At 36.9% G+C, this 27,399-nt stretch overlaps 1 protein-coding gene across 2 annotated transcripts in view; it reads left to right on the forward strand.

Annotated features, from left to right (window-relative positions):
* DOK6 (docking protein 6) overlaps positions 1 to 27,399 on the forward strand; it is a 443,254-nt gene that overhangs the window by 289,717 nt on the left and 126,138 nt on the right. For both annotated transcript variants that reach the window (XM_034944008.3, XM_034944006.4), the window contains exon 5: positions 2,234 to 2,423. In XM_034944008.3, coding sequence (XP_034799899.1) covers positions 2,234 to 2,423 — 190 coding nt within the window. The remainder of the gene's footprint in view (positions 1 to 2,233; positions 2,424 to 27,399) is intronic.

Here is a 27,399-nt window from a genome sequence, read left to right on the forward strand (position 1 = left end):
TGATGCTTGTACTCTCTCCTTGCTTATTTTTCCTAAGCTCTATCTGCTAACATTTGAGCACACAAACATTTCAGTGAAAATGTGATGGTCCTTCTGGGTCCACTGTTACAGGTCATGTTTCATGTACCATCCATTGGAAGGACACTCAATGTCAAGATCTTTTTTTAAACATTCTATGTTTTTAACTATCAAACTATGGGCATGAACATCAAGGGCCAATACAGCCATAAGCAACAATAATACTGGTTAATGATGTTTACTTCAATATTTTGGAAGAAATGTTATTTAGTGGCATTTTGGCAATTATGTTTTCGGTTGCTAATTCTGACTCTGAAATCGATGGAAAGGAAAGAATGTAAAGAAATGTTTTACTTTCCATTTCTATAACAATATTTTCTCTATGCACAACAGGTGCCACTGACATATGATTAATTCCAAATATAAGAGCTGAACTTTATCAAAAACTTCTTGGCCAAAGAAGAGAAGATTGATGTTCGGGCATTGTCTATATTCCTGTGTAAACCCTTTGGGTCCAAGTTTCATTTATTGTTTTATATGAGATCATGCCCCCTTTGATTTACTACTAATCCCATTGGAGTGTGAATTATGATGGGAATGTGACTGATGTGTTTAATGCTAAATGTTAATACTTCAGTTGGTTGCACATAAGAATTTTAAGCTATTGGGAATATGTATATATTTGGGCTTTTCACTGCAGATAATTAATGAGGCAATGTTCTTTCTTCAGCTTTCAGCCATAGAATTGATTGCAATTTGTCGTTTCTTAGGAAATGAATGTGAAATCCATACACATATTAGTTTCATGGGTCAGTAATCTAAAAGACTGAATTATTAGATAAGCTATTGTCCAAAATATCAAGACACATGAGTATAAATATTGTTTTTATGGCTAGTAAATGTTAAGCTATCATGGTTATGTTAATTTGTAATTCAAATATTTTTTTTTTTGGCATCAGAGAATCCTTACTAAGTAAAATATCTGCCAGAGAGAAGAATCTTTCTATTATACAATTTCAGCTCAGTACCAGCAAACGTGTAGCATTTAAGATTATGCTGTTATGATGTATAATAGTACATTCCTAAACATATCAATCATTTTCCATCTGCAGCTGCACTATTTCTTCTCTCAAAATAATTAATTCAACAGCACTGACTTTAAAGCACTATTCACAATTAAATCCTAACCCACAGAGGTATATCTGCCGGTAATTCTTAAACTTTTTCTTATGACTTTTTTTGTAATTCTTCAATTCTTGCATCTCATAATTCATCATGGCATAGATGTATTTTATTCATACAGTTATCAAATATTTATTGGACACTTAATGTAAACCAAGGATATGGTGCTAGGAACTAGGGATACTTTATAGAGTATGTTGTAAGGCATACCAAGTTCTTTTTACTTCCTGGAACTTGCAAACTAATCTTATTTTTCAAAAAAAAAAATCTATTTAATGCATCTAAATGGGAATCAAAGGCAGCATAACTTTGCAATAGCCTCTAAGAAACACAGATAGTTACAAAGTAAGGTTTGGAATCATTGCCTAATAATCATATTTTCAGCCATAGGATATCCAGGAATGAAAAAAGTTAAGTATTTTTATTTTGCTTACCAAAGCAATGTCTTAAGTTCTGCGGAAGGCTGTAATGAATATCTGCAATTATCATATGCTAAATTTGACCATGACTACAATTTGTTTTGAGATACAAACTAAATTATTTTTGCAGTGCTTAAGTAGTTAGTGAGTCAGTCTGAGGGTGCATTAAATACTTCACATCAACAAAGGTAAAAATCAAATAAGATCTTGCCTAAGGAGAGCAAGTAAGACATCCCTCGCTGGAATCGTATCTGTGATATCCACTTAGATTGTGTGAAGGAACAGACCATAAGCACAATTTGGGCAGAGACTCCCTTAACTTTTGCCCTTATTTTTCCATTGTACAATTTAACTACTTAATGCTCACCATAGACAATACATGCAATGAAAAGTCGTTGAGTGAGTGAATGAATTAATGATTCAGAACACTTTAATGAACTCCTTTTCTCATACAAATTTGGAAATATGCCATGTTCTACAATGTCTATCCCTATCACCTAGGGAGGATGTGGTCATGTTTCCTGCAGTCTGTAGATAAACAAATTAATATCGTATGGCCATAGACAGTCACACCTCTTTTCACTTAACCTTCTCCATTCTTCGTTTCTTCACAGAGCGATTCAACGTGTATCTTATGCCTACGCCAAACCTGGATATTTATGGTGAATGCACAATGCAGATCACTCATGAAAATATCTATCTCTGGGATATCCACAATGCCAAGGTCAAACTGGTGATGTGGCCTCTCAGCTCACTGAGGAGATACGGTCGGGACTCAACGTGGTTCACGTTTGAGTCAGGAAGGTAAGATCTAGTGCAGCAGCCAAGTGCAGGAGTTGTCTGTATAACAGAGTCCTGAAAGAGAGTGCTGTCCATCATTGCCCCCGGTGAGCACTGTTTTCATTCAGGGTAAAAGTTACCAAATACATAATTTCTTCAGATTCTTAATAACATGAATACAATTCTGTTAGTTTTTTGGCAGGCTAATTACCCCATTCAAAATAATTTCAGTTTCTTACACTACCATCAAACTCAAACTGGTTTTGTAATTATTTTAATAATGTAATATGTTTTGCAAGATTATTACAATACTATATTTTTGGTGTGCCTGTATGCAAAAGGACCTCCATAAAATTAAAGGCAGCATGTCCTTGCTTGCATTGTTTTTGTGAGTGTTTTTTAATAAGCAAACAATCTTTTTTTAAAGTTTTAAATACATTTAAATATTGCTTTTAGGCAAATATACTGCTTTCTTGATCACAGCATATGGTTGGAATCCATAAGGATCTGAAATGAATGCTTGATTCACAATCATTGTTAATAAACACGGATTTAGACATAAACTACAACCAACCAAATCATTGTCTTTATGCTATGACCCCATTGTAGTATTGTCACACATCCAAGATAAGACTTAGGTTTGGGGATTTTATATGAGGAGATGTTTAATGCTTCCGTCTTCACCCAGGGTACATGATTTATCACATTCTTAAAATGAATTCATGGCCTTATAAGGCAATTATAGTGAGGTTTTATTGCATTTGATATAATATTTTTAAGTTTATAACTTTCTTCTTAAAAACTGCTAAATATTTACTCAATGTCACATTCTAATAATATCTATCTAGCCAGCTAGGGTAGGTCCCATGTCTCTTAAAATTTTAAGGAGGGAAAAAAAAAACAAAAAACCTGAGCTGGAGTAATTTTACCAGTCTGGGGCCCTTTTGCACTACGGTAATATTAAAGTCTCTACCACACTGATTTCTCTGAAAAGCATTAGATCCTGTGTTTACTTAGTAGTTATGAGCTTGTTCAACTATTTCTGTCTACCTAGATATTGAGAGTGCAATAGTGTAATCACATTCCGATAGCCATTGGGAAATACAAATTCTAATAAGAAAATGAATATTTTTAAGATATGTTTACTATTTTAAAAATTATGACTATGAAAATGAGTTGACATGTTTTAGAGATTCACTGACCTAAAATCTATGATGCACCTTATTTTTTTACTGGCTTTAAAAAGGTAGTATATTAATCCATTTTCACACTGCTAATAAAGACATACCCAAGACTGGGCAGTTCACCAAAGGAAGAGGTTTAATGGACTCACAGTCCCACGTGGCTAAGGAGGCCTCACAGTCATGGCAGAAGGAGAAAGACACATCTCACATGGCAGCAGACGAGAGAAGAGAATGAAGCCAAGTGAAAGGGGTTTCCCCTTATCAAAACATCAGATCTCATGAGACTTATTAACTACCATCAGAACAGCATGGGAGGAACTGCCCCCATGATTCAGTTATCTCCCACTGGGTCACTCCAACAACACGTGGGAATTTTGGGAGCTACAATTCAAGATGAGATTTGGGTGGGGACAGAGTCAAACCATATCAGTTAGTTTTACATATATATACATATATATATATATATGAATTGAATGTTGTTGTTAAGGTTTTGTCGGGGTTGGGGTTTTGTTTTCGTTTTTGCATCATTTACCAGCACTACCTCCAGGATCCCTTCCCTTGGATCCTTCTAGATATACCTATCTTCCTCTTTCTATGGAAAACAATTTAACTATTTTGTCTGTTACAACATTTCAATAGACTTCCACTCAAAATTTTAAATAACAAGTCATTTTCTTTCATGAAGAATGGTTATTCAGAATTTTCACTCCATTTATACCTGTCCACATTAGTTTTTTAAGATCTTTCTATTTGATAGAGGAATTTGGTATCTATTTTTTTCCCTCTGTTTATTTCCTTGTCTTTGAGATTAGAGATCTGTCCTTTGGACACAGTTCATTTGTGTGTTTCTCCTTCTCTGAATTTTGGGTGTCATTTGCTCTTTAGTGACTGAGAAATTGTCCATAATTTTGTGCATCTGTTTTGTAAATTCCAGATGACTTCACTGTTGTTAAAATGAGCCAGTGGGGGAAGGTCTTGTCCATACTTGATCTAGAGAAATAAAAGTGGGACATTGTGTTCCCTGGGTCTGGACTGATGGGGTCACTGGTGATGAGACTGGGGACAATTTAGAGGGCAGATTGGCAGGTAAGGCATGGCCAGTCATGCTAGCAAACCAAAGCCAAAGGCCAACACTTTCTAGGTTTTATTAGCTCATTGCCCAAGGCATATCACTTGGTATAAATTTTAGCGATTTATTTATACTACTATATGCACTAATAGTAGTATTAGTACAAATAATACATATGAAAATAATACAATTGGATATGTCAAAATACTTTTTTCATTGACACACTTTTTCAAATGCATTGTTAAATTCTGCTGTAAACCTGACATGTAGACATGAACAGTAGGAATGGATATACATCGTTTATTCTGGAGAAGCATCCTTCAGTCACCCTCGTAATTATAATTATATGCCATAAGTCTCAAGGAGCACTCACCTAGTGTGGGGCAGAAGGAGAATAAGGACCAGGAAACTCTCCGTGGTAATCATCCTCAGCGCAGCATGGCGCCCAGGAGATGTATTCATAGTCTCACATCAGCTCGGAGCAATTGCTCTTTTACCATAAGGATCATAACTTTGCATTTTAAAGGTAGAAACAACCAATTTGCCATGCAAGCATATTTTCTCAAGATAATCACAAAAAAATACCAGACCTTCAGAGGAAGTGATAAGATTCATGATTATGTACAATTTTATCCTGTGAAAGACAAAACTCCTTTATTTAACTGCTAACTTGACATTTTTACTTCATGTTACCTCATAAATATTGTAAGCAAAAATCAAGATGAGTGCAAATGCCTGCATGGCCAAAATTCAGGCGAGCCCCTGATCTTTTGTATGAATTATTTTTCAAAAACTAAGCACCCATATTCAGCATGATGCTTACTAGTAGAAAATTGGTGCTTAAAATATGTGTCTCACTAACTTTGATAATATTGCTTCCATTTAGAAACCTGGGAAAAACCCAGTTACTAATTTTTAACAATTAGAAATGCAAAATAATACTTAAATATTGCAATATAGTTATTATGAAAAGGTGGTTAGTGGTAGCAAATGTTATATGTCATACAATTAAGGATTCTGTGATGTCATAGGTAGGCTTAATTTATTCCTAAACCTTCATTGGTCAGGGATGCAAAGAGAAAGAATCTTTTCTCTAATGCATAACCAAGTGGTTAAAAGATAAAACAGAAAGTTCTTAAATATGATACAAAAGCATAAAAATATAATTAATACATAATAAATATGAATTATGTTATATACACTATAAGGTCTAAGTTAGTTAAGGAATTTCTCACATATGGACTCCAACATTTCTGTACTAACCCAGAGTTATCAATGCCCTTCTGCGTTGGTTGTTTTTTTTTTTTTTAATATCATTTGATTTGCCATCAAGAGTGTTAGTGGTACACATATCTTCATAAAAGAGTGTACTGCTGGGACTCTAAGATTTTCTTCTGAACTACTGATATCTGTCCTGCAAGTTTTTTATGCTTGTTGGTACAAACTTTATCTACCAGAAGGTGTACACAGTAGGTTTTTAGACAACAAGGTCTCGTGTTTCTCTTTCAAATGGTCCTAAAACACTTCTTGACTGAAACATTGAAGAGTTGCAATTAACTAAAATATAGTCAAACACAAGACATGAAGTGCCAACATTGCACAGAGCTTCAATTGAAGTGAGGAAATCCTGAGCCTGTACACACAGGCAACAGCAGCCACATCACTACCACCACTTGGCAGCCATCATTTGGAGGCTGCTGTTCCATAGACGATGTCATAACAAAATATACCCCAATTTCAGAAATACTAAAATGTAAAAACATGTGCTTCTGTTGAATGAAGGAATTAATCAATGAATGGCTTCATTGTTTGAATAAAGCCAGCTGGGGGTGGTATCCTGGGATACAGAAACCTAGGAGTGAATGTGGTGACATTTCACAAATCATGGGAGGAGATCAAACCAGAACTTCACAGCTCTCTTGACTTTATCTTCTTGATTCCAGAAATCATTCTTGATATAATGACTATGAATGAAGTTTAGGAACTTTCCGAATGAGAATAAAAGAAGCCTAAAAGGCGACCAAAACTGTCATTGTGATTACTACAGACCAATTAGTAAAAAGCAATTCACGTTAAAGTATGTGTGGGTTCAATAAAAATGTATTGAACTTTAAAGTTAATTGAGCAATAACTAAGATCAGAGTCTCCATTTCTCGATAAAAACAGTTTCCTAGGTCATTTAATTAATGCTCTCTCCGAGGGGAAAAAAAAAATCAGACTGGTATTATCATAGCAAGAGATTTACCAGATTAGACACACAGAAGGAAAAGGCACTAGGTTCCTAAACACTTTGTCTTAGCATTATCTCTTTGGAATTAAAGCAAGGGTTTATATAGACCTATGATTTTAAAACATTGAAAACATCCCTGATGCAAATTTTTTTCATGGAGGCCTTTGCTACTCTATACTTTGTAATTAAAACCCAATTAGATATTATGATTTAAATCTTTTTGTGGCACCAGAAACCTCATTTATTCTCTGGGCTATTTTATTTCATTTATTGAACACTATGGTAAGAACTAAAGAAACAAAAATAGGTAACACATAGTCCCTTCCCTTAATGAGCACATAGTGTACTTGGTAAGATAGATCAACTAATGATTTCAATATAATATAGGAATTGTAATAAAATACATCCCAGGAGGGTTGTGTATTAGGAACATAGGTTAAGTTGTATCATTTTAAAAACATTAATGATGTCAACCCCAAATCTCAATAGCTCAATACAACAAAGATTTATTTCCCACTCAAGCTATGCCTGATGCAGGCTTGGACAGATCACCAGGGCACCTGGATTCAGAAACCTAGGATGCTGCAATCTTGTGACTCAGACATCTTCATGCTAACCTACCTCATTGCCATGCATAGCAGGGGAAGAAGGTGGGAACATTCTCCAACAAGCATACTATGGACTCAATTGTTTCTCCCCAAAATTCATATGTTGAAACCCTAAACCCCAAACTTCTTATATCTTTATGACAAGAGCCAGAGATGATAGGTCCTTTATAGATGGAATTAAAGTTAAATGAAGTAATAAGGGTGGAGTCCTAATCTGATAGGATCGGTGGCTTTGTAAGAAGGAGAAAGAAACCTCTCAGTCCGTCTTCTCTGCCATGCAGAGGAAAGACCTCAGGAAGGTGACCATTTCCAAACCAGGAAGAAAGCCCTCACCAGAACCCAACCATGCTGGCACCCTGATCTCAGACTCCAGCCTCTAGAGTGAGAAAATTAATTTCCGTTGCTTAAGTCACCCACTCTGTGTCATGTTTTTCTTATGGCAGCCTGCGCTAATACAAAACATTTAAATACTTTAGTACAGTGGTAACGCATGTTATTTCTATTAATAGCCCACCACCCAGAAGGTGGCCTCCACAGCCCCCCCACCCCACATCTGCGAGGGGACAAGTGGGGAGTATGTGGAATATTTGGTAAGTATATTGTCTCTGCCACAGTCATATCTTCTGATGAGCGAAGATCCCTTTTCTCTCTTCTTCCTACACACTCAATTGTTCCTTAAGGGAAACAATCCAAAAAGCAATCCAGCAAGCCACTGATTATAGCTCAAAGTCCAGAGTCTGCAGGCGATTTGTAGCAGTGTGTACATCAGGTCCAGATATGACTTTTTTTTTTTTTTTTTTTGGAGACGGAGTCTTGCTCTGTCGCCCAGGCTGGAGTGCAGTGGCGCGATCTCGGCTCACTGCAAGCTCCTCCTCCTGGGTTCACTCCATTCTCCTGCCTCAGACTCCTGAGTAGCTGGGACTACAGGCGCCCGCCACCACGCCCGGCTAATTTTTTTTGTATTTTTAGTAGAGACAGGGTTTCACCGTGTTAGCCAAGATGGTCTCGATCTCCTGACCTCGTGATCCACTTGCCTCAGCCTCCCAAAGTGCTGGGATTACAGGCGTGAGCCACCATGCTAGGCCGATATGAATTCTTATAGTTCCAAAAGAACGATCCAGAAAAAGATGCTTTTTTTTCCCCCTCTACCCACCCTGGCCCAAGGAACAGTGGTTTAAGAGAGGTGGGATGCCTGCCCCTGCAAACACTCCCATTCAAGGGAAAGTTTGGGAGGCAAGCGGGCAACAGTCACTGGTCCTGGTAATTCTGAATTGCTGCTTGCCAGATATCTTCAGGCTCTTCATCCAGAATTAACAAGGATATGCGGCTGGGCCCTCATTCTGCTCTTTGGGAAGAACGTGCCAATCCTCTATTCCACTTGGTTCTGCCCTCGGCCCGCCAGGAGGATTTTCCTTTATCATTATCCTCCTTGTCCATATTCGAACTGGACATTGGGAAAATGTTCTCTTTGAAGTGTTGCACGTTTCTCAGTCCACATTCTACCCTGAGAAGTTGTAGTAGAGATCTGAAGGTTACTGAATCTTAACAAGTTATAAATATTTTTTATTTACGGCCTGTTTTCCCTGTAAAACTTTGTCAAAATATTACTAGATTTCTTGTATATTTAGTGCCAATCACTTGTACCAAGGAAGTGTTTTCTTGGTCTGTTTTTGTTTTGTTTTGTTTTTTGTTTTTTGAGCTCTATTTCTCAGATATGCTCTGATTGTTTATTTCTTCCCTCGAAACTGTCTTTTGATTTGAAAGGTGCCTTGACTTTGTCAGGTTTTTGTAGGAGCAGCACTCACTTAATTAGATAAAAATGACCCAGGGCAAAGAATTAACAGATTATAATGGGTATCCTACCCTTGAGCTGTTTTTACCTTGACACACCTTAATTGAAAGGTTTTAGCAATAATTGTGGAGATTACACTTAATCTGCTCTTTTCCTTGAGACTGCTTTAGCTTGGTTTTGTCACTTAAAAACATTAAGTATCTGTCTCAGAGTTCTCTTTTCCAATTTTACAAGGTTTTGAATTTTTCAAATGCATTTTTGCTTGAAAATTCTCAATTTCTTTCTAAGAGCCTCTTTCTTTTCAGTACCTTATCAGTCAACAAACACTGTTAACATTTTGTTATCTAACCGCTCTCCCTAGATGTTGTTGGAGGAATAAAATTAAAAACAAAATCTCCCAATGCAGAAATCTTCTCCATAAATGTGATTAAAAAAAAAAAACAACACTCCATTATTTCTGCTAAGAAACTGCAGACAGAAGGAGAATACCACCCTTTGATATAGCCATCCAGGTACAACTCAATACATGCAGGTTCTCAAGGTAAACAATTACTGGTCTCAAGCGAGAGAACTTGACAGCACTGTTTGTCACACATGCCTCATCCTTGTAACTGGGGTAACCATTTGTGTTGGCTAATTGGCTTTATGCAGAGGAAAAACAAACTTCTTGTATCTTTATGACAAGAGACAGTTTTGCAAGTTGGAGAGAAGTAGCACCTGAAGTTAGGCACCCTCTCTGTTACAGAAACTAGGAGATGGGGGTGCATCTCCCTTCAGGTTTACTGTCAAAGGCACGGTTCATGAGTCCTTGAGAAAGGCATTTTAGGGTCTTAAAGCTGACAAAAGACCTATCTGGTTTTCAGAAGAATTATTTACATTTCAAAGAGAGGAGGAAGTGCTTACAACCGAAAGTTTTCTAAAGTTATATGCCCTAAAAAACAGGAAGGACAATTGCCCATTTTCAACAGGGAGAATAGAGCCTCTTATTTTTAAATTTCACATTTGTCCATACAATCTAGAAACTCTTTTTTTTTTTATTTTATTATTATTATACTTTCAGTTTTAGGGTACATGTGCACAATGTGCAGGTTAGTTACATATGTATACATGTGCCATGCTGCTATGCTGCACCCATTAACTCGTCATTTAGCATTAGGTATATCTCCTAATGCTATCCCTCTCCCCTTCCCCCACCCACAACAGTCCCCAGAGTGTGATGTTCCCCTTCCTGTGTCCGTGTGTTCTCATTGTTCGATTCCCACCTATGAGTGAGAACATGCGGTGTTTGGTTTTTTGTCCTTGTGATAGTTTACTGAGAATGATGATTTCCAATTTCATCCATGTCCCTACAAAGGACATGAACTCATCATTTTTTATGGCTGCATAGTATTCCATGGTGTATATGTGCCACATTTTCTTAATCCAGTCTATCATTGTTGGACATTTGGATGGGTTCCAAGTCTTTGCTATTGTGAATAGTGCCACAATAAACATACGTGTGCATGTGTCTTTATAGCAGCATGATTTATAGTCCTTTGGGTATATACCCAGTAATGGGATGGCATGAGTGAACTCCCATTCACAATTGCTTCAAACAGAATAAAATACCTAGGAATCCAACTTACAAGGGACGTGAAGGACCTCTTCAAGGAGAACTACAAACCACTGCTCAATGAAATAAAAGAGGATACAAAGAAATGGAAGAACATTCCATGCTCATGGGTAGGAAGAATCAATATGTTGAAAATGGCCATACTGCCCAAGGTAATTTATAGATTCAATGCCATCCCCATCAAGCTACCAATGACTTTCTTCACAGAACTGGAAAAAACTACTTTAAAGTTCTTATAGAAACTCTTAAGACATGAAATCGGCCTACCAAGTTATCACAAGTTCTACTAAGAGGCAAGAGCTTTACCGAATATCTCACTGCTAAATAACATTCTCCCAGCTTGCTTACTAGTTTCCTTTATCCCTGGCCCAGCCACTATTTCAGTGCCCTGTATCTTAGGGCTATTTATTCATTTATCACTGTACCACTATTAGGATCAAGTATTAGGATCATCACTTATCCTTAAGTGATGAACAAAGTCTCAGTGGTTTATGCAACTGGAACTGATCTCTCACTCATGCTAGTCCACTCTGATTCTGGGCAACTATCCTAGGCAATTAGGACAACACTCACATCAAAAAATAGATGCTTTGGCTTCAGCAGGTGTCCCTTCTGTTCATAGCCCTTTCTTGGGAACTAGTGATAAGGTTTCCAGATTGTGCTGGGTGCAGGAAATGAAGGGGAGCATGAGACATTTGGAGAACAGTCCTGTCTAGGCAAACGGGCACCAAATTTAATTGTAGGGACTCAGGAAAAGCTTCCTGAAGAAGATGATTTGCACGGCGAATCATAAAATATGAGTTGGACTTCTTTAAGGTAGAGTGTGAGGTTGGCATGAGGATAGAGGGGTCAGGTTACTCTCCACGACGCACAGCACAGGCAGAGCACGGATGGTTCCTTCTTAGCGGATTTTAGCTGCTGGAGATTAGAGTAAGAATAAAGTGGGCAGAGAGTTTGTTAAAAGTCAGATAAAGCTCAAAACCAGGAGTGTTTTCTGTGTCATGTCAAAAAATAAATTGGACTTTATCTTACAGGCAGCAAGGAGTTGTTTTTTAATGTAGCAAGTAAACAGAGATTTAAATTTTAGATATGTCTATCTGGTGACTCTGTGGAGGATATTTTAATAATAATCCTTTAGGTTAATAATTTATAATACGCAATGTACCTAGGGCAATATTGTCTGAGCAATCGTGGTTTGAAATGAACATGGGAGAATGAATCAGACCGCTCAGACTCCGCTTCTGCATGAGCCAGCACTTTCCCTGTGCCTTCAGTTACATTCTATTAACCTTTCCAAGGCTTGATTTCCTCATCTGTGAGAACCTGATAAAAATATACTCTGCTATGTCCACCTTCAGTGCTGATATGAGGATCAAATGAAATAATGTGCTTTGAGGCCGGGTGTGGTGGCTCACGCCCGTAATCCCAGCTCTTTGGGAGGCCGAGGCAGGGGGATCATGATGTCAGGAGTTCGAGACCAGCCTGACCAACATGGTGAAACGCTGCCTTTACTAAAAATACAAAAAACAGCTGGGCATGGTGGCGGATGCCAGTGTCCCACCTACTCGGGAGGCTGAGGCAGAAGAATCATTTGAACCCAGAAGGCAGATGTTGCAGTGAGCCGAGATCATGCCATTGCACTCTAGCCTGGGTGACAGGGCAAAAATCCGTCTCAAAAAAAAAAAAAAAGTGCTTTGAAACAAGGGCTTTGAAAGCTGTAACACAGGTATAAGAGATGATTAAATTCGGCAAACACCTATTTTTACCTGCACAGCACTGGACAGGGCAATATAGGGAATCAAAAACAAGCCTTTCCTTTGAAGAAATCAACATTCTTTCACGAAAAATGCTAAAACACCAGAGCATGATTTTGTAGCTTGAGCTGCAGGAGAGTGATTACAAACAATGAACGGAGTGTGAACTCACAGCGGGGCTCTCTCTGTGGGAGAGCAATGCCAATATCACTGCTTTGTCCTTATTTAGAACATTTTGTGAAATCTTCTTTAAGGGGACTTTTCAAAGCAAGTTCATGTGCCCTTCAAGAACATCCATCGTATGACTCTGGTGTCACTTACTTTAATGGTGGTAATAACCACATACATTAGCCTCACAACTTGTGAGGCTTGAAATCTAATGAGTGCTAGGAATGGAGTCCTGAAACTATTATTTTTAAATTAAATAGCCAAAGTCTTGTCAAAATTCCTTATAAATGAAAATATTTTTCATTCTTAATTAGTCAAATAGATTAACTTATCCTTGACACAAATGTTAATTTTTTCCCATTTTTTATTGCAATAATTTTTTTAAAAAATATGTTGATACATGTGGATTCAAGTCATCTACTTTTGTTGGGAAAATGTTAAAACTCTCACAACAAAAGTCTAGGAGGAGGGTCAAAATTATAGTTGCCCTTGTATTTACAAGATTTTTTTATTGGTGTTGAATAAATTCTAGACAAAGATTATAAATTCATTATTATCTTTATCTTTTACAGACACATACCATATTATACGTACTCGATCATCGTAATTAACTCACAATGTCTTATGTTTTACTACAATTAAAGAATTTAAAATTATCTGAGTTATTTAGCATTAGCAAAAGAGTAAAGAAAAAAGATATTTTTCTTGTTATAAAATTCAAATTGTGATAAAATCTGTTCTTTCAAAACTATTTTTTGCTCTTATATTTCCTTCTAATATCTTTACTTGCTTAGATTTTTCACCATCTGATTATAACTTCTTGGCCACTTGATTTTTTTAAAAATTATAAACTTACTGGCTAGGCACCACTGCTCAAGCCTACATTCCCAGCACTTTCAGAGGCCAAGGCTGCCAGATCGCTTGAGCTCTAGGAGTTCAAGAGCAGACTTGGCAACATAGTGAGACTGCTTCTCTACTAAAAATACAAAAAATTGGCTGGGCGTGGTGGTGTGTGCCTTTAGTCCCAGCTACTGGGGAGGCTGAGGTGGGAGAATCACCTGAACCCGGGAGTTTGAAACTGCACTGAGCCATGTTCATGCCACTGCACTCTAGCCTGGTCAACAGAGTGAGACCCTGTCTCAGAAAAAAAAAAATTATAAACTTACTATTTTTAATAATTTTCATTACTGTAAATGAAGCAGATCAGAAGAGGTTTAACAAAACTTAAAGGGGAAAAAACTGACTTTTTGGACACTGAATATATTCCAAACATTTTTCTAATTTTCACATACATTATAGCACAAAAGTCCTACAAAATAGGTATTCTCATGCTTCTCACAAATGAAGGGAATACAACTCAAGAATCAAAATCAATTTGCACACACATAGTAAAACCAATCCAAACCTCACAGTGCTGCAAAAACACATATTCTTCTCATGATAACATAGCTTTGCTAATACGTCTCAGGTTTTGTGTTTGGAGGTCAAAGAACTTAATTTGTGTGGTAGAGGTTCCAACAGCAATTACTAATAGATGGGAAAACATATTATCTTTTGACCGGAGGAGATATTAGATTACAAAAAGCAAAATTAGTGCTAATGTAGAACAAAATTAGTGTTAAGTGTAGAACTTCCAGACACTAGATTTTTTTCGTTAATATTTCTAAGTAGATCATGGATTCATAATTGTCTGAAAAGATAATGCAGTCCGTCATAAGATATTCTGCCATGAGAACAAAAACTGATTAAACTACAAATGAAATTGGGTATTTTTTGTTCACTTATTTTACCATGAAGAGTTGACTTAGATGAAATAGGTAGCTTGGTTTATTCAAAACAAGTTCTACTTTCACCTGACCCAAGCAAGTCTGTGTCTTAATAGAAGATACAGAGACACTAGAGGTGATGGGAGCATAAGGCTCAACATTTGCTGCTGATCTTAGATCTGCCCTCTAGCTTTGGTTTGTCTGCTGTTACTCTTCAGGCTAGGTCTACAGTTCCAGAGAAATATTTTAGAGTTAATCAACCCTTCAAATAGAGGTGAGAAAAAGCTTACAAATTTGTTTTCCATATATGGCACCTGGAACACCGGCTTTATAAGACACCTCCAATTCATATCATTAGAGGAGCAAAGAAAACAAATGCACAGAGATCCTGAGTCCACGATATGCTTTCCCTCAGACCTATTTCCAAATAAATATTTTCATTTACAAGTAAAATTAGTAGGCAATTAGCACCTATGGAATTCATTACCTTTGGAAATACAATCCCGATGATAGTGGAATCTTTTAATGATGAACGAGGTAACATATTCAAATAAAATCATCCTTAATGAAGCTGTGATTAAAAACCACTGCAATTTTCATACCGTTGTTAAAAATTATGTTACTTGTAGAACTTTTACTAAATTTTACTTTTCATGTTGATTAAAAACAAAGCAATTAGTTGGTATATTCTCTGAATCATTTCTTTGGAAAATCAGCATCTACTTGGATTACAATTAGTATACATGAAAAAATAATGCTACTCTATTCTTTAATATGAAAATATATTTGCTCCTTGAAATTCTGAACAATCCATTTTCCTTTGACATTTGTTTGTCCAAATACTCCTCAGGGCATCACATATTTATTTGCTCATCTATTGCCTGATGTGTTTCAATTATTTAATTGTATAATACATGAAAAGTGCCAAATAGTTAATTTTATCCTACTTTGTAGGGCTGATGTCAAGTCAGTTAGGAAAATAAACAATACCACTTTGTATCAGAAGAAAAAATCTTTCCTGACTTTTAATACTTCGTGAATTCTGTAGGCGAAACCATTCGTGGCAGGCCCCATACTTGTTTTCTGTTAGTTTTAGGTACTTGTCTTTTTCCTTATAGTCACCCTAAAAAACTCAAAATAACCAGACAATTGATTATTAATCATTCGCTATACTGGCATAAAAAATGAACCTTTTCTGAATCACATTTGTGTAGAAAATCAATTCTGTGAAGGAACACTTTTACAAAAGAGGCAATGGATATTATTGTGTTTATTTTGAAGGGTGCAATTTACAACTCAGAATAAAATAGGAAAATACTAATTTTAAGGTGAAAGAACACCTAGACAGATAGTGTATAAATGTATATAATCCACCAAACTCTCTGGGCATGCCAATTATCTTTCTATAAATGTACATTGGGGCCTGGCAAGGTGGCTCATGCCTGTAATCCCAGCACTTTGGGAGGCTGAGGCAGGCAGATCACCTGAGGCCAGGAATTTGAGACCAGCCTGGCCAACATGGTGAAACCCCCCATCTCTACTAAAAATACATAAGTTAGCCAGGAGTGGGGGTGTGCACCTGTAGTCCCAGCTACTCAGGAGGCTGAGGCAGGAGAATCTCTTGAAGCCGGGAGGCTGAGGTTGCAGTGAGCCGAGATCACGCTACTGCATTCCAGCCTGGGTGACAGAGTGAGACTCTGTTTCAACAACAACAAAAATGTTCATTGGAAGCTCACTTCTCCAAAATCCCCAATAAATGAAGTGCTAAATATAAAATTATATCTTTCCTGATTTGATTACATAGGTGGAAAAGATGCTTGAAAATATTGCTTTCAAGATACACGAGACTGACCTTGAAATTACAGCTACAATTTAGAAACTCGGAGATTTTTTGCATGCCAGATTATCTAAAGGGTATCAGTTACTCTCTCACAAATGATCACTGAGTTTCTATTATTTTAGAGATATTCAGGACGCCCAGATCACAATCTATCCCTAGCCAGTTGAATGAGAAAGCTATTATCTATCGTTTTAAAATCATGATTAATCCAGTTGTGGGAAAAGCACAAAGAAATGAAAGGTAGAACTTGTGACAATTATTCAACGAGATCTGAAATTCATCAAGATTTTTGCTGAATTGGGGAAGAAAAGATTTAGAAGTAGGCAGGTAGCTAAAAAGTCAGATATGTTTATTTCTGTCATCATTATACCAAAATAGCATTAAAGAACTAATACTGTGGGAGGTAGCATGGATTGTGGAATAAGCTTCCTGCTTTTATTTATGTGTATTCCAGAGGTTCCTAACAACTGAATGCAACTCTCTTAACACAAATATACTTATATACAGGCAGAATTTGCTGAGATACTAATGAGCTATGGCTTCAGGACCCCTCTGTTAAAGGTGACCTTGCACCCTGTTCACATGTGATCATATATTTTTGTCATTTTGTACATGACAATTATTTTTTCTGTTCTTTATTAAGTAAAACGGCCTCTAAAATTGTATAAGTTTTCAGCCTTACAAAACTTGCATCTGTACCTTCTTACTCTTATATCTGTTTAATTATCTTACTCAAAGGGGTGCTGGATTTCTAGAACTATATCATACCTTTTTTACACCTCCTCCTTTTCAAGTGGAACCCGCGAAACTCCCAGGATGGTAGATCTGCACTGGTGTTGTGGTATATCACCATGAAACGTGATGCTGCTGAATCACATAGGATTAAGCTCCCCGTCTTGGCTCTAAGCTCATCAGTACTCCCAGCAAAGTGGTGAAAATAAATTATAGATTCAAGGATGTGTCCCACTATGGTGGAGGAAGGTACCCACCTAATCTATGATCATTTCTGTCTCGAGTACCACTAAAGGGACCTCCAGCGGGACAGGAGGTGATGCAGTCTCATCTCCTTGTAAACGTGCTGGTGAGAAAACTCCTGGTAAATAGACTACTGATCTTTACTAAAAAGAGACTCCCTATATACAGACTGCTCTTAGCAGGATGCTTCTAGTTTAGGATTACCTATGGTAAACAGACATACAGCTTCCGGATTTAGGAGGCAGAGCTTTCTGGAGAATGACAAACTAAACAGTTGGGATATTAAATATATTTCCTAACTCACACACTCCTTGCTGGGGGCACTAGTGCAGACCTGGTGTAATCTGAGCCAGACAATGCACACCCGAAGGCAGAAGCAGGGCCCTGGGAGCTGCCTGGACAGCCTAGACCTCTCCTGCTTTGTCCTGGGCCTCCTGATTCTTTCTGTCAGTGTTTCTATATTTAGATTGTTTCTAAATATCAGTAACTTGATATTTAGTAAATTCTGTTGATAATTTCATCCTTTTTATTGGCTCATGCACCAATATGCTCAAAAATGGTTTATGTGGAATAAGTAAAATAAACTTAGAACAGAAATTAGGCTCTGTTAAAGTTCTTTTATAAATGAGTAAGCCATAAAAATAAATATTTTTTAGCAATATATCTGCCTCAGAAGAAAAAACTAATAAACGTTGCAAAGAGATTGTTTTAAATACCAATATACCACAGAAGCTGAATAAAAAGAATTTAGAAGGAAATTTTGCAAGGCAATTCACCTTGATCATTAAATATTTAGCAATATTTTCATAAAAGTATTTTTCATCTGTGCAGTGCAAAATGTGATGAGTGTATTTATATAAATTTAGGTAAGTTGGATTATACTTTCATTGACTCATAGAATTACTCCAATAATACACGAATCAAGAAAGACTTGGTATGAACAATACATATATGCAGAAATCAAATCATACCATAGAAAATTACTTTGTATATTTATTTAATGTGTTTTTTTGTAATAAATACAATATGAGACACTCATTACCTAGGGAAAAGCTCTAGAATGAAAAATCCTTTATATATGACTAAATGTGGCACTATTACGTTATACATGTCTCCCATTAAGGCCATGTGAGGAAGTGCTTTGAACAAGAATATAAAATCTACAAGCCAAATCGGTCTAGATTCTGCAAGATACTTCTCTCCTTTGGGGATTAGTTTCCTAATCTAAAAACTAGAGATTAATTTTGCCCAGGCCACGCAGTTGTTTTTAGAATTAAGTGAGATGATGCACACATAAAGAAATGATGACATCCTGGCAAAATGTAAGCACACCATAAATGGAAGCCACATTTATTATTAATTGGACCCATTGATGTCTTCCTTAAAACTTTAAGACAGTAGCAGAACTTAAAGGGCACCAAGGTTTTATATTTTTAAAGATAAAGTAGAAATCAGGTCCCAGGGCAGGATGCACACAGGCTAAACTAAGTAGCATATGGTCTGGCAACTTTTCAGACTGTAGAGGCAGAGGTATCAATCAGCTCTCACGATCTCACGCACCCTGTTGCATGACAGAGCTGTCAGTCGAGTGCATTGTTAACCACAGGCCTGATGAGGAGTGGGAAGCACAACTTTTGACATTTGACTTTGCAGATGAATGAATTCTTCCAACTTTACAGTCTTTGAAATAAAGGACTCTCTCTAAAGTTCTGTGTGGCAGACTCATGCTCCATTACTCTGGAAAGAGATTGTATTTGAAACAAGTCAGATCAGGATCTGAATTGGTCTTGTTGGCGTTGAAAGTCCCCCTTGACTTTCTATTTGCTTTCCTATTACTGCTCCAAAACCATTCTACTGGTTCACTTAGCGATTTTTGAGGCTGATGAAGGAAGTGATTGGGGTATGGACTGTGAATTGGTTGGTTTGCATTTGAGGTTGCATTCATTATATCACTACTCTATGAAGATAATTGGCAAAACTGTTCATTCAGCAGAGAACTAGAAAACAAAACCATTCGTTATTCTGCTAGAATTTTTTTGTAAACATGAAGTCTAATCAAAAGAAAAAGGAATGCTTTAGCAACATCATTTTAGCAGCTGCGTCCCAGATCTATTCAAATCAAGTCATTGATATTTTCTCCAATCGTGCTAAGCAGGCTAAGATACTGATACATATCTCCTATGGAGGTCAGAGAGCAGCATCAAACCCTCCCAGATAAAGCAGGGCCACAGTGAGACAGTATTCTTTTCTACCTACTGGATTTATTGAGGGAATTTGTAATTTGAGGCTCATTTAATCCATGTTATTCTGTAAAGCCATACGTTGAGGGGTCAACAGGAAATATTTAGTTGAAAATGTCACCATGCAATGTGAACTATGAGGCAATTTAATATGCAATTATTTTAAGCATAATTAAAAGTGGCAAACTATAAATATGTTGCAATGATGTTCTAATACGAGTGTTTCAATTTCCTCTTCACTTTGGAAATGATGAAAACCTTAACCCCTGAAATAGCTCGGGTTTTATTTTGTCTTGTGTCTTCATTTCTCTTAATTCTATACCGTGTACACACTGCTTTTCCTGTGCTAATCTGCCTCAAAATGTCCCTTTGTTTCAGAACCCTTATTGCCATTTAAAGAAAATTCTCAGACTGTGTCTGCAGTTGCTCATAGTTGTTTTGGATAACAGATTCTCTGCAGAATTGACAAAAAAAAAAAAAAAAAAAAAAGTCTTCTGGTTACCTATAACCAGGAACTGGCTTTTTAAAAAAATTGTTCTTGCGCCCTAAAGTGGTGTTTCAAATTCTGCTCCTTTTCCTAGGAGTAATTTCTTAATTATTTCTGATTTCCAAATGGGTACCCAAGTGATCAAAGCCATCGACTCCACCCAGCACCTGAGTAACACTGACTTCATTTCTATCCCTATAGTCTTGCTTTGTACTAGAATGTCATTTAAATGCATGTCTGGCTACTTCCACCCAGTGTAATGCTTTTTAGATTCTTCCATGGTATTTCACATATAGGAGTTTATTCTTTTTTATTGTCATATGAATATACTATAATTCCTTTACCCACTCACCAGTTAAGAATTTTAAACATATTTTAGTCGATTGCTTTATATAAACTTGTGAATTCTGGTCTAAAGAATAATTCTGTCACAACCTTCCTGCAGCACAGGTGGAGAGATTGACTCGTTTTATTCCATAAACTCCTAAAACCCAATGTAGATATATTTCTGGGTTTTAATATCTATACATGTTATTTTTATGACAAAAGTTTTTGTAATATAAACATTAATGTGTAAAAGTATTCATTAAGCCTATTTATATGTCTCAGTGGGTAAAACACAAGCTTTGAAAAACTTTTAAAAATATGAAAATGATAGAATATATGAGGAAATATATTTCATATGGTACCTAATAAGTGCTTATAAACAAATAAAAAGTTGCTTAGAGCGCATGGGTGATTGTTTTAATGGGTTTTATTATTATTTAAGCATGATGAGGTCAATAGATAAGGACATCATTTTCTTTGAAAATATAGTTTGTGACTCTGTTCCCAAGAGAAGGGAGCATGCCATGGCTCCAGGGGGCCACAAAGAGAAGTACTGGGTTTAGTCACAGGCAGAGAGAGAGGGAAACTGGCTAAGAGCCTTCATTGTGTAACTGGCAAGCCAAAGTAAGCAGGTTAGGATTCCTTAGTTTGAAAATTTCAGCATGCTCTGGAGCATAGAAGCTGTGCCTCCTGATCTGATCCTTGGCCCTGGGGTGATCAGGGCAGAGAGATAGTAGCTTAGAGTTAAAGAGTCTGATGAAGGAGGTGGTTGTGAGTGTGGGCTGTATATTGGTTGGTTTGCATTTGAAAAGCCCCTTCAGGGAAGTTATTTACTATCTCTAGGACTTGACTAGCCATGGTAGGGGCAATCCTTCCAGTGGCATCGAGGCCTTAGATGTCAAAGAATCAGAATATAGAAAATAAAAATATATTAATAGAGTAATGTGTTTTCTAAGTATGTTCCTTTAAGGAGTTTAACTCTTAAATTGGGTTAATGCCCTTTTAATATAAGTTAGAAAGTTGCCTTGTTTAATCTTCTGTGGCAGGATTCCATATCCAACAGCTGATGAGGACAGCAACAGAGAATCTGTGGAATCCACATTGAGTCTTAGAGACATTAAGGGGTGGATTCGCCTATTCTTGCATTTGAAATTCCCTAAGCAACCAAAGTAATTTTGAATGGGTAGAAGGGGAGAGTTGGGAAGACCCATTCAGGAACCTCCCTCTCTCACAGGAGAGAGAGCTATTCTCCTTTCTCCTTCTGTTGCCTATTAAACTCTGATCCTAAGTCCCCAACCTCCCAAAAGAAGCTGAGAGTTGGGGTGAGAGCACACAGCAGTTGGCTGAAAGATGAGGGAAACATACAGTTTCCATGCAACAAGAAGTAACATTGAGAAATTTAATTCTTGATTCAGAAAACAGTAAACTCTTATGTGAGTTGAAAATAAAAATAGGGCACATTTTATCATGAAAGGAATTATGAGGCAGGGGTTGGAAATAACAAGTTAATAAAACAGAGACATTGTTTCTCTACCATTATGAGGCCCCTATTTAGCTTAAAAAAGAAAGGATATTATGCCATTCTCAAAGAGTGAGTAATCACTTTCTATTATGTTCATAGCTTTACCTCTCATGAACAGAGGACAACTTGCTTCATGTTTTATACTAGTCATGAATTCTACTACTAAAATAAGCCTAACAACATTCACTGTGCGCACCTACTTCATCCCAATCTGTTGGATCTCTATTTGCCCCTAGTTTTTTTAATGGAACCCACGAAACCATTGACCTGGATAAATACTGGAAAAGAGAATCAAGATGACCATGCAAATTAATATATGAGTATACTAGATTCTAACAAAAGGAAAACTGGAATCTCTGCTCTAAATCTAAATAAAAGCTAAGAATTTGGTAGTATAATATCACAGTTTAATATATTCTAGATCTCAATAAGTCTATGATCTTAGAAGTAGAAAGAATAGAGCTGAAATTGTTGGAAAAAAATGTAATTATTACAGCCCAATGGGTTCTTGCTCTTGGCACAGAAATGCCAATACACTGAGACAGTGGTGTTGCAACAGAGAAAGTTTAATTATTGCAAATCAGCCAAATGGAAGGACAGGAGATGTTTCTCAAACCTGCCTCTCCAAGAGTTCCGAAGCTAGGGTTTTTGAAGAAAATTTGGAGGGCAGGGGGCTAGGGAATAGGTGCTGCTGATTGGTTGGGGATAAAAATCATAGGAGTATTGAAACTGTCTTCATGCACTGAGTCAGTTTCTGGGTGAGGGGTCACAGGACTGGTTGAGCAAGTTCCTTGGTATGAGTCACAGGTCAAGTGGAATCAGTTGGTCTGTCCTAATGCAACGTCTGAAAAATACATCAAAGACTTAGGTTTTACAATAGTGATATTATCTGTTGGAGCAACTGGGGAAGTTACAGATCTTGTGACCTTTGGCTACATGACTCCTGAGCAGTAAGCAATTATAGAAAGGCAAACTAAGGAACAATGGCTGGTTATCACTTAACTATGCCTGCATCTTAGCAGATTTCAGGCCCCTACCATAATTCTAACCTTGGGCCTTTCGTTTATTTTGAAAAGGTACTTTTAGTCCTCAAACAAAGAAGGGGTCAGTTTGGGGAAGGGGCTGTTATATTCCTTGCTTTAAAGTTAAACTATAAACTAAATTGCTCCCATAGTTAGTTTGGCCTATTCTCAGGCATGAGCAAGGACAGTTATCTTATGAGGTTAGAAGCAAATATGGTGTCAGCTATGTTAGATTTTTCTGACTCAATTTTGCAAAGGCAGTTTCATAATCAGTACCTGAAAGTCCCAGGCCCCATGTGGTTAAGGATTCACTTATATTACCATTAATTCTCACCAACACAACAGGCATCGAAATCATCGAATCATGCAGTTTGGGAAGCCAAGGCAGGCAGATCACCTGAGGTCAAGAGTTCAAGACCAGCCTGGGCTACATGGTGAAACCCATCTCTACTAAAAATACAAAAATTAGCCAGGTGTGGTGGCACACGCTTGTAGTCCCAGCCACTCAGGAGGCTGAGGCATGAGAATCGCTTGAACCTGGGAGGCGGAGGTTGCAGTGAGCCCAGATTGTGCCACTGCACTCCAGCCTGGGCAACAGAGGGAGACTGACTCAAAAAAAAATTTTTTTTTTTTAAAGCATGAAACCATGATCTAACCAACACAAGACTTGTATTGATGTTTAGGCCAACTTTCAACTCGTTACCTTTACCTCCCAATGTCTAAAAGGAAAATTTGCTAGGCAATAAAATTACAGCAAGTGATCACCATCAGGGAATGTATGTTTTCATTTATGTTTGCATTCCCCTTTTGATCCTATATGCTAATTCCATATTTAAATACGCTTAAGACAATGAAGAAATTTTTTAAAAATTGCTCAGGTGATGAATAGAATCTTAATCCAAAATGCAGATCATTTAGGTTTAAGTTGTTATTGGCACAAAGCTTCAAAGTTGACCGATTTCCTAAAGGGCTACTCAGATATGAATTCATATAGTTGAAAGTCTTCATCAAATTTTTTGCCACAATTTACATGGATATAATGCTGACTCAATCCTTTTATCTAATCAAATAGTCACAAAAGTTCGGTTATTTTATTTTGGTTTTGCAATATGCTTAGCATAGTGATTGTATAATTTTGTCCCCTTAAAATACTTATTTCTTTTAGTAAGTCAGCTTCCCAGGGCACAGTGCCAGATAGAAAAGTTTTATTTTTATCAAAATAAAACGAAAAAATTCTCTGTAAGGCAGTTCAAAAGTGATCATTTTCATCAAATGTAGCTACTTTAAAATCTAAAGAGATGAAATATATGGATTCCTATATAGAAGACTAAATACAACCAGAATGGAGGGAATTTTTTACTTTCGTACTAAAATGCCTTATATACAGCCCACCCAAAAAGGATATTTGTAGGTTAAATCTTGACTTTATCATTTTTATTATTAATGTTGTTTGTGTTCACTAACATAAAGCTTACATAAAAATTCCAAGTCTTGCCTTCTTCAGTTCATAAAAAAGAAGTAGCTATCCTCACATACCCATGATTATATACAAATGTTAGATGAAAGGTTCCCTTTTGTATTATTGTCAGGAGCTCCCTGCGATAAAATGTTATAGAATATATACCTAACGTCCTTCTCTGAAAGTTCTTTTCTCCTACTAGCATATGTGTTCCTGGCACATAATAGGCCCCAAGAAATATATGCTTAATTATTTGAAGACATGCGTAGCCTAAGCTAACTATTTACCTGAAGAGCGAGAATTTTATTCTGGCTTATTCCCTCTTCAAACAGCAGGTGCTTGGAATCTCAGCAGAGATTCCAAGGCAACTGGCTATAGATCTTTAACAAAAAATAAACATCAAAATTTCCATAAAAATATGCTTATGACAATATAAATTATAAAAATAGGAACAATCATGTTTTGGTTGTCAAAAACAAAATTATAAGTTTAATTTATTTTCTTCAATCACATTGTGCTATTGTTTGCAGTACACATTCAGGTGCATTCTTTAACTGCAATAAGCATTTTCCTCTCTGTGTCTTGACACTAGTCATCCATCAGAAAATGCTAATTATATTAGTTCTTTCATAAGCTGTCTCCCTTGGAAGGAATTTTTAAAATGCAGTAGAAGCACTATTATGAATTTACTTAAAGTATAATATTTCATACATTAATGAGAATAAAAATTATAGAAACTTACTGAAGAATTATTTTTCTTCCAGTTACAAAAGACAACCTAAAAAAATAAATAATTTAAACAGTGCTGTCTTTTTAAATAGAATGAAGCTAAAGGATCATTGAAAGTTTATTCTCCGTAAGGCAAACTGAATATACCATATAAAACCTGTTTGCTCTGTCTTTAACGAAAGCCTTAATTAATAAGAGAAAATTTAGACTGCAAAGGGTCACTTCCAGAGTTTGTATGGATTTGGAATATTATGATAACTCGTGGGAAACCGAAACCTCCCTCAAAAAAGACGTGATGTTATTTCCAACCTCTTTTCAATGGAAATCTTAATTCCATATTATAAAATGAAATCATATGTTTGGGTCTATGTGTCACTTTTGATCACTGTTTGAAGAGCTTTGATATTCTTAATACATTCTTCAGGGAGGAAAACGATGCTAATACTATTCACATTTACACCTTTGAACTTTTAGTTCATATTTATAAGAGAGGGTATTATCCCAGTAAGTTATTATTCTTATCTCCAAATGAGTGCTTTCGAACAGCCTAGCAACTCCTCATTAGTGTGGGGGACATCCTCATTAAGTGTAAGCCTACTGTTTCAGCCTGGACATGTTTTTCCTTTGATCTAGAACTAGAAGGACATTAATGACCAAGTTTTAGAGACAGCTACTATATCCTCTCCCCAAAATGCCCATCGCTTTGGTGCCTGTCTCAGCGAGGCTTGTAGAAGTCAGCTTCCCAGAGCAAAGCACCAGATAGACAAGACAAGGAAGGACAGAGAATAGATATCAGGGCACAGTCAAGGTCACTCAAGGTCACGTAAGTCATTATTCACACAACCCTGAATATAAACCTCTATCTGTGGAAACTGAATCCAGTATGCTTTTGTTCAACTCTGAAATTTAAATTGTAAATTAGATTTTCTTTGTCATGTGTTTGCATTAACAGCAAAATACTTCATATCTCTAAAGTTAAATTCAGTCACATTTATGTTAATTTAAAATATTAACAAATAATCAGCACCAAAATCAAAAATAACAGCCCAGGATCCTGAGGGAATAGATAGCATTCCTTTAGCTACTAGTAAGACTGGTTTAAAATGAACCCTGCAATAACTCAAAAATACTAAAGAAATTAGAAATATTCTCTAAAAGAAATTATGTTTTCTTACTCTTTGTGCTAAGGAAAATTCATGTTTTAAAAAGAGCCCCAGAGAAAAATCCATAAAGTCAGCCAAATCCAAAATCAGAAACTAAGTCTTTTTTATTTATTCCAATCCTAATCAACTGTAAGTATTTTTATATTGCATTTATATTAAATATGCTGAAAGCTGACAAGAGGTATAGGAATGGGTTATTTTGCCTGCAATGCTAACTACATCATCTGCATGCTCTGCTGCACTAAATGTAATGAAACTTGGTCTAGGTGGAAGATAGCACAGCCCCTGAGAACAAGAATGAATTCAAGAAGGCAACATTACTAGAGCTATATAGTCAACACCTTCCACTGCGCAAGAAACAGGTTGAGAAATGACCTTTACATGAGCTAGGGAAATAGCAAAGTGTTTTTTGTTCCCTTCTCCATTGTTGTCTGTGTTGGTGAAAGCACAGGCAGATTTCCTCCGTGGAAAGCTGCCACTTTACCAGGGGAAGCAGTTTTTCACAGGCAAACTCTCTGATGGGGACAGTTGCTAGTTTGATAGGACACACGCTCGGGTGTGATTGGGCCTGTCAGGGGTATTGTGGGTCACAGTCTAAGAACAGGAAACAGCATCTCTAAACATAGAAAATGCAACACCATTGGGGAAGGTGGCAGAGGCCAATGATATTCTAAAGCACAGTAGGAAAATATTTGCAAAGGAGCATGTTTTAGCTCTTTAGGCAGTGTAGTGCTCCTGTGAAACCATTGCTCATAATCACACTGATAGTATCTTTTATTTCACAGTGCCTGACGATGTTCAAAATGTGTTCACATTTTGATCCTCATAGCAACCCTCTAAGGTGTGAAAGGCAAGCAGTTTTAGAGATGGGCAGCCACAGACTTGGAGGTCAGGTGACTTTTCCAAGGCATCCAAGCTGAGCCCAGGGCCTTCGATTCCACATCAGTGTGTTTCCCCAGGATGTCACCTGCCTTCAGAAGGCAGTGTTTGAACTTTGCAGGGTATCCTTTCCACTGCTCTGTGCATCCTAGTGCACCGCAACTTTGTAATCTG

The sequence above is a fragment of the Pan paniscus genome, chromosome 17 (assembly GCF_029289425.2).
Source record: "Pan paniscus chromosome 17, NHGRI_mPanPan1-v2.0_pri, whole genome shotgun sequence".
Classification (NCBI taxonomy): domain Eukaryota; kingdom Metazoa; phylum Chordata; class Mammalia; order Primates; family Hominidae; genus Pan; species Pan paniscus.